Source organism: Arachis stenosperma, chromosome 2 (genome assembly GCF_014773155.1).
Source record: "Arachis stenosperma cultivar V10309 chromosome 2, arast.V10309.gnm1.PFL2, whole genome shotgun sequence".
Taxonomy (NCBI): Eukaryota; Viridiplantae; Streptophyta; class Magnoliopsida; order Fabales; family Fabaceae; genus Arachis; species Arachis stenosperma.
In genome coordinates this window covers 63,078,162-63,086,474 of record NC_080378.1, presented here as the reverse complement: position 1 = coordinate 63,086,474, position 8,313 = coordinate 63,078,162, and the positions used below count along the sequence as shown (strand labels likewise).

General features: G+C 35.8%; 1 protein-coding gene across 2 annotated transcripts; it reads left to right on the top strand.

Moving 5' to 3' along the window:
- LOC130961138 (uncharacterized) lies at positions 1-4,914 on the top strand. 2 transcript variants are annotated; one of them, XM_057886853.1, is made up of 5 exons: positions 1-378; positions 1,766-1,836; positions 2,810-2,945; positions 3,908-3,947; positions 4,485-4,914. In XM_057886853.1, exons 1-4 carry the CDS (start codon positions 222-224, stop codon positions 3,916-3,918), a joined length of 375 nt encoding a protein of 124 aa, XP_057742836.1. In that variant the 5' UTR covers positions 1-221; the 3' UTR covers positions 3,919-3,947; positions 4,485-4,914. The 2 variants fall into 2 exon arrangements, with proteins under 2 accessions (XP_057742836.1, XP_057742835.1); XM_057886852.1 differs by lacking the exon at positions 3,908-3,947.
- The last annotated feature ends 3,399 nt before the right edge of the window (positions 4,915-8,313 follow it).

The following is an 8,313-nucleotide window of genomic DNA, read 5'->3' as shown; positions in this document are numbered from 1 at the left end:
CCGGCTTTACAAACACAGTTGTTCTGAACGAGAAATTGAGAATTGAAACCCTAATTAGAAAGAGTGACCGGGCTGGTAGCTAGCTAGTTTCTTTCCCACAGGTAGTGGCGATAGGTCTCAGTTAGACTCGGGTCCTACACATCACTCGGCGTGATGCCGTGAATTTAGGGGTAAAAGGAAAATCTTGGAGCACTTGCCGTAATCCCAAAAGCAAAGCAAAAATGGAGGGGCAGCAATGGTGGAGGCTCAGGTTCTCCTTCAGGAACGCAACCATAGTGGTGTGCTTCATTAACGTAATCACTGCACTCTTCTTGCTCCATGGATTCCTCACTTCTTCCTACACCCGCAACAAACTCTCCTCACCTAATTCCAACCCAGGCTAGTTTCTCTTTCTTAAATTCGGTTGTCTTGTGGAATATTGTAGCGTTTTGAATTCGATTGGATCGTAGTTATTGCCTAATTTTGTCGAATGTTCCATAGATTTAATTTCTTGACCAAATGGATATTGCATAATTTCCATATTCTTATGAATTTGACATTTTCTTTTAAATAGTTACGGATTTTTTTTCTTTTTCTTTTTTAATTTGAGTTTTCTTTTTCCGATTTCGGGCTCTCTACTTTTATCTTAATTCTTAAATGATTTGAGAATTTTATATTTGGTATTTATAACTCGGTTGATTGACGAATGGTCCAATGGCAAATTTGGAATACGAACTTTATTGGAAAAGTGTTGTCGTTCAATTATTTGGTTGCTGCCCGCGATATGATGTGAGTTTCAATCAATAATTCATCTCAATTGATAATATTTGAACATTCAAAATAAGAACAAGATCTTACAGAGAAAAAATAGAGAGTTTTAATATGCAGTTTTCAGTACCGTGTATGATACGTTGTTCAAAGAGGGTTGCTCCATTTTCCTCTTATCAGCTATGAGGGTTGCATTGTAGGTCATCCTGGACAATAGCGTTGTACAAAAGGTGTGACTTACAAAATTTGTAATTAGACTCTTATTATGGTGGTTGGAAATACAATTTACCACTTCATTCTATATGCAAGCCAGACCTCTCTCCTAACCTTTGCTTTATTTTCTTCTCACATTCCGGAAATGAATCTTTTTCAGCTAATCCAAGTCTTATGAATCAGTGTTACGTATTAAGTTTATTCCACATATTGTTGACTGCCTTGCGATGGCCAAAAAATTTTAAATTTATTTGCATCTTCTACATCCATTGGATACACTTATCAAGAATAAAGTCGGGAAATTACTATAGTTAGGCATTAAAAATGGTACAGCCAATAAACTTGGTTAGCCTGTGTAGAATTGTCTTATCAATCCATTTAAAATTATAAGATGTGGTGCATGCTGTAATTTTATTTATTTATTTTTTTCTGGTGTGAGCATACTGCAATTTAATTTTATGGTTGTCCTGTTTTATACTTATACTTAGGAAACTTGTTATTAAACATAGTTGTTGTCATGAATCAAAATGTCTCGAAATCTTTAGCTATTTGATATGAATGGTGGAAATGCTCCCTCAAACAATCCCTTTAATTGTGGATGTAGAGTCCACATTCCACATTCTTGCAATGAAGTTGTATGAGCCCTGTGTAATAATTGGCAGAAGGATACTCGAACTGGAATAAAAATTGGCAGAAATACCAAGGGAGTTTTACTATTTCTCAAGCATGGAAAATTTTGGCATCTTATATTGTACATTGACTCTAATTATGAAATGCTCATATAATTTTCACTTATAAATTGCAGCTCAATTGAGTTATATTAAGGAATCTGAGGAGATTCGTCTTGCTATGTTACCATTGGAGTTGATAAAGAGAGTGAGTTTCAAATTGGTTTTGTTTATTTATCGTGTTTCTTGCTAAATAGTATTTTCTGAGCATAACTTGTTCCCAGGATGGCCAAAGTAGGAATTTTATTTGAAAATAATTATTCTCCTAACAGATTTGATTTCTAGAACAAACATTATACTTCATTTGTTGTTAAATATTCATTCTTTAGCGAGAACATTGTCAACCTTTTAGGGGTCATTTTTCAAGTCATTCAAGAAGCACTTTCCATATAGTTGTTTCTCAGGGTACTGGACTTTATTAAGCAACTTGCCATATCTGTATTTCTTCAGCCATATTTTTCAGGGTTTTGCTTCATTGCTGAGAGCATGTGAATTTGAACGGAGGAATGTAATACTGTCCCATAGCATGACGCTATATTGTCATTCTACTGCCTCATGAAAAACTAAACCTGTATTTTTCTCCTGGACAAAGTCTGGTCACTGGAAGAGAAATTGTGGAGTTGTAGTTCTGCAGCTTGTCATGTGAAATCCTCATTGATGTTAATCAGATACTCAGATTTCCAATTTGCCCCTTTTTATCCGAATCTAGATTGAAAAGTCACACTTTATCCATAATTACGTGTGGCCATGGGGTATTTCAAGATAAGTGTTATAATTAACTTTTTCAACATGGCTACAAGTTCACACACAAGAATCCCCATCCTCTTAAGCATTTTCATTTTTGCATTTTGCAGTTTGGATTTTACCATTGAAAATTGGCAGTACTAATGCTTTCATGTTTTAGTTATAACTTAAAATTTACCTTAAAAAATTAGCAAATAAGATTTATTAAACTTTTGAGTGGGCCAATATTTGTTACTAAATGCTGCAAAAGTGTCATTTGACTTCCTTTGAGGGGCTGATAACGGGTCAGAAATGTTTTATTCAAATACCGGAGGTTCGGTTATGCTGAATTTTTACACGAATGATTTCTCTGTGACTGTGAATGTCTTCCTTCATAGGTGAGAGAGATTGAGCAGGATGTATACACTGAATCAGAAACAGCACAGAAGAAAGACTTGAAGCAGACTGCTGCAGTTGATCTGTCTAAAAGGTTAAAAGATATCCGTTCCTTAAATGACGCTGCCAGCCTGAAAGGTATCTCTCTTTTCTCCTTGTAAATCTACTTTGATTTCTACTTTATTATATGTGCACATGTTCAAAGATCGAACTCCGAATATGTGATGCTCATCACTTCTCTGTTGTCAGAAAAATATAAATTGAGTTGAACTGACATATGCATGAGGGTCTTTTATTGATTCAGTAAAGCTTATACGGTTAGGAATAATAAATTCCTTGTAGGCTTATACATATTTACTGTTAAACAAATGATCAGTTACTCAGTTTCTACAATTTAGTGTATTCTTTTTCTTTCAACATGGACTTGGCTAGACATGCATCTTCCGCCAGAAATATTTTGAATCTTTTACTCTATAAATCCCAACAGTTTTTTCTCATTTGCATATTACTCCAAACCACTGAGGCTCTAAAGTCCCTTTTGGTAACAGTCTTAGGATACAAAACATGGAGATATTGAGACAATAGAGACGAAAAAAATCTGTCCCTATTGCTCCCATGTTTTTAGTGATCAGAGAATACAAAGACACATCTTGGAACAAAAATATTTTTGTTTCTCCTTCTCAAGTTTTACAGTCTCCAAATGCAGCCTGAGCTTCAGTGTGCTTGCTGTGCTGGCTCTGTTACAAAGACAGCCAATGGTGCCTTTGTTATCATTCCAAAATGCTGATTTCATTTTATATGTCTTAACTCTAGCTGATTGCCGACTGAACCAACAAACTTGTATTATCCAAATAGGAGGGTAACCCTGAAATCAGCCTCTTCTTTCGTGGTGCTAAGGATATATACTTTATTGAACCTCCTTTTTCTTTCAACTTTCTTCTTTTGTCTTTTTATTTTTTTGTGTAATGCTAATATGAACAAAGTAACGCCAACTTTGATATCTATTTATAAGTCTTAATGTAACACCAACTTTATCGACGAACTTCATTATTAGTGGTCAGATATGGCCATAACTTACATTATATGTTTCATGGATGCAGTAATTTCTTGATTAAAGTACTCGCTTCTCTATTTCAACTGGTAAGCCGTTCATTTAATGAAGTATTGTTGGTTCTGCCTTCCTGTGCGAAGCCTGGTACATTCACTAGTGCTAATATAAACAAAGCTTAAATTGTTTTTTCACACTATGCACATTGGTCTGCTGGCATTTCTTCTACAAAATACCTATTTATCCATTTTTGAGCTGCGGAACACCACAAGTACCAGGGTCCATGGGCTTCTGATACCTGTTGATAGGAACTGAAATCTAACAGAATTAGGGATTTTATTGATGAACTAGGGTTTGTGAATCACAGTCCCCTTATTGAAGTATACGGTTGGAACTAACCAACTCTGGAGAGAATTTCCCTCTCCTAAACGAACAAACTGAACAGATTTGTCTCTGACTGACTAAAAATAACTAATCCCTAGTATTTATGGGCAGCAGATAGGCCTAGCCTACTGCTCCTAAACCTGCTAAACTAGCTTAAAGGGAACAAACAACTTGTTTCTATCAGTTTGAATAAAGATTTACACTTTCCAATGGTTTGATTTCCTTTTTATATTTGCAATTATCAGCTTTGGAGGAATGGCGTAGAAGAAAGATGGAGAGGGCCAGACAAAGACAAATGGAGAAAAACGGAACAACCTCCTCTCAAGCGTGAGAACTATATGACTTATAGTACAGGATTTAGCTCCTTTAAAGTGACAACATTGGAAAGGGGAGAAAGTGAGCTCTTATTATATGCGAGTCCAACTAACTTGATTCGAAGTTGATCAGAGACTCATTTTCTCCCTTTAACAACATGATCACTTTATGAGAGTTCAATCCAATAGTACAAATGAAGGTTAACATGTTTACTTAAATGTGTAACGGGACAAATAGTAATGATTAGTGCACACACTGTATAGCAACAATCATAAGCCGGTGCCGAGTATTATCATTATAGCTGACTTCTGTTGTAAATGCCATTTCTTCTAAGACACAGTTTGGTTGTGCATTGCTTGATACCCTATGGTTCATCTTCTACTTTTTTACATTGTTGTTCTTGTTTAGCGGAGATACCATATGATTCCATGTGATCATGTTTACTCCGTGCCTGAAATGAAGCAAAAGCCATAGTTGCCAAGATTTAAAGTGCAATACATCCTGATTTTTTTTTATTGGAATAGGTTTTTATAAAACTGAGCCTTTGAATTAGAAATTTATATAAGTAAGATCACATTTATAAAATTTCATGTTAATCTAAAATCATTTGGTATACGGTTGCATATAGATCGAAATTGATTGTAGTGTCAGGTTTAAAATATACATGGATATGAATTCTAAGAGTATTAGTGTATTTTGTTCTCAAACTTTACAACTAGTTATTGTATTATAAGTTCTTATGGTATAAATCATCTATCTATTAATATATAATAGGAGAGTTGTAGTTGGTTGGTTGTTTGACAAGTGTTTGCTTTCATTGAGTGACATGTGTCAGAGCAAAACAAAATAAAAAAAGAGCAAAACAAAATAAAAAAAAAAGTTAAAAATACCAGTTCCATGAGCCCGTGAATAAGAAAAGCATTGGGCGGTGGTTTTTGAAAAAATTCAAATTCAAAATCATGGTTCACAGTGTGAGGGAGAGAGAAAGACAGAACGATAGGAAGAAAGAGAAATACAGAATGTTATAGAGAAGAAAACATGAAGGTGAAGAAAAGAAATACGACTGAAAAAGGAAAAGAGGGTGGCGACAAGGTGGTGGTGACAGATAAGGAGATCAGATCGAGAGAGAAGGGAAGAAGAGACAGAAATGTATTCTACAAGTTCCACAACACCTATCAGGTCCCATCTCAAAGATCCATTTTAACTCTTCAATTTGAATATTTGATTTGATCACCTCCTGTTCAATGCGTTCATTTCCTGATTAATCAAATCATATATTAGATTTAGTTATTCAGATTCATTATCGCTCCATCTTTACTACTCTCTGACTGAGGGAATAAATTGCAACATTATTTGTGGTTTTTTGTTTGTTTTTTTTTATTTTGGGAGATTTCTGTGGTTCTTTGTCTCTAGTTTTGAGTATTTTGTGCAATTGGAAGCTTTGATCTTCGGGGTATGGAGAGTGTTGGTTCAAAAAAGATAAGAGAAAGGAGAAGCCAGTGGAGGATGAGAACAAGATCAAGTGCAAAATAAAGACTATGAATTGCAAGTTTTGGAGAAAACTTCTGCTGGTAAGTGAATAATAAATGTGTGATGCAATGATTTAGGGCTTATTCTTATGGGAAAAAACAAAAGTGAATGAATCCATTTGTTCAGTTTCAAGTCTTTTCTTCTTTTTTTTTTAGTTTTTTTTTTCTTTTTCCATGATTATTTTTATGAATAGATGCAGTGTCATTGTGCATATGAGTACTCCAAATATAATGTTGTGTGTGAGGCTTTGATTCATTTATATGTTATAGATTGTTTTTTAATAAAGTACCTTGCTTTAGTTAGGGCTTTTGGTGCCATTGTGGAATCATTTCCAAGCTTTACTCTTCAAGTATTTCGTGCAATTGAAAACTTTACTCTTAAAGTATTTCAGCAGGTCAGGTTTCCCTTATATTAAAAAAATTTCGTCTTCTACTTATGCCAATGTTTTGCTCAGGAAATGAAAAAGAGATTCAAGGCCTGTTTGCTGTTTCATCTAATTTTTTATTTTTAAAGTTTTTAGAACTGGACTGCTATATCTATATAGTAGTTTTGCAAACTTGGATTAGTTATACTATATATTCCTTTTCATATGTACAATTTGGTGCCTTAATTTTGTTTTAATTAATTATTGTTGATTTTAGAATTACTAACTCAAAATTTTGTTAATCTGATTTTGATTTCAGAGCATTGTTGGGACCTCCCAACACCAAACTTAGAGTTTGAATGAGGGGGTTCAACACCAAACTTAGAGTTTGGTTGTGGCCTCCCAACACCAAACTTAGAGTTTGACTGTGGGGGCTTTGTTTGACTCTGTATTGAGAGAAGCTTGTCATGCTTCCTCTCCATGTTTACAGAAGGATAACCTTGAGCTTTAAACACAAGGTAGTCCCCATTCAATTGAAGGACTAGTTCACCTCTGTCAACATCAATCACAGCTCCTGCTGTGGCTAGGAAGGGTCTTCCAAGGATGATGCATTCATCCTCCTCCTTCCCAGTGTCTAGGATTATGAAATTAGCAGGGATGTAAAGGCCTTTAACCTTCACTAACACGTCCTCTACCAATCCATAAGCCTGTTTTATTGACTTGTCTGCCATCTCTAATGAGATTCTTGCAGCTTGTACCTCAAAGATTCCTAGCTTCTCCATTACATAGAGTGGCATAAGATTTATGCCTGACCCCAGGTCACACAGAGCCTTCTCAAAGGTCATGGTGCCTATGGTATAGGGTATTAAGAATTTACTAGGATCTTGTTTCTTTTGAGGTAGAGTTTGCTGAACCCATGTATCTAGTTCACTAATGAGCAAGGGAGGTTCACCTTTCCAAGTCTCATTACCAAATAACTTGGCATTCAGCTTCATGATGGCTCCTAGATATTGAGCAACTTACTCTTCAGTTACATCTTCATCCTCTTCAGAGAAAAAATAGTTCTCAGAGCTCATGAATGGCAAAAGGAGGTTCAATAGAATCTCTATGGTCTCTAGGTGAGCCTCAGATTCCTTAGGTTCCTCAGTTTGGAACTCCTTTTTGTTCAGAGGACGTCCTAGGAGGTCTTCCTCACTGGGATTCACGTCCTTCTCCTCCTTTGTGCATTCGGCCATATTGATTATATCAATGGCCTTGCACTCTCTTTTTGGATTCCCTTCTGTATTGCTTGGGAGAGCACTGGGAGGAGTTTCAGTGATTTTCTTACTCAGCTGACCCACTTGTGCCTCCAAATTTCTAATGGAGGACCTTGTTTCACTCATGAAACTTAAAGTGGCCTTAGATAGATTAGAGACTATGTTTGCTAAGCTAGAGGGGCTCTGCTCAGATTCTCTGTTTGTTGCTGAGAAGATGATGGAAAAGGCTTGCAATTGCTAAGCTTGTTTCTTCCACCATTATTAAAGCCTTGTTCAGGCTTTTGTTGATCCTTGCATGAGAAATTTGGATGATTTCTCCATGAGAAATTATAGGTGTTTCTATAAGGTTTACCCATGTAATTTACCTCTGCCATTGCAGGGTTCTCAGGATCATAAGCTTCTTCTTCAGAAGATGCCTCTTTAGTACTGTTGGATGCATTTTGCCATCCATTCAAACTTTGAGAAATTATGTTGACTTGCTGAGTCAACATTTTATTTTGAGCCAATATGGCATTCAGAGCTTCAATTTCAAGAACTCCCTTCCTCTGAGGAGTCCCATTACTCACAGGATTCCTCTCAGAAGTGTACATGAATTGGTTGTTTGCAACT

Coding starts and splice junctions, on each gene's coding strand:
- LOC130961138 (XM_057886852.1), top strand. CDS start 222: ATGGAGGGGCAGCAATGGTGGAGGCTCAGGTTCTCCTTCAGGAACGCA. Junction 379..1,765: donor CTCACCTAATTCCAACCCAG/GCTAGTTTCTCT, acceptor TATAAATTGCAG/CTCAATTGAGTTATATTAAG. Junction 1,837..2,809: donor CATTGGAGTTGATAAAGAGA/GTGAGTTTCAAA, acceptor CTTCCTTCATAG/GTGAGAGAGATTGAGCAGGA.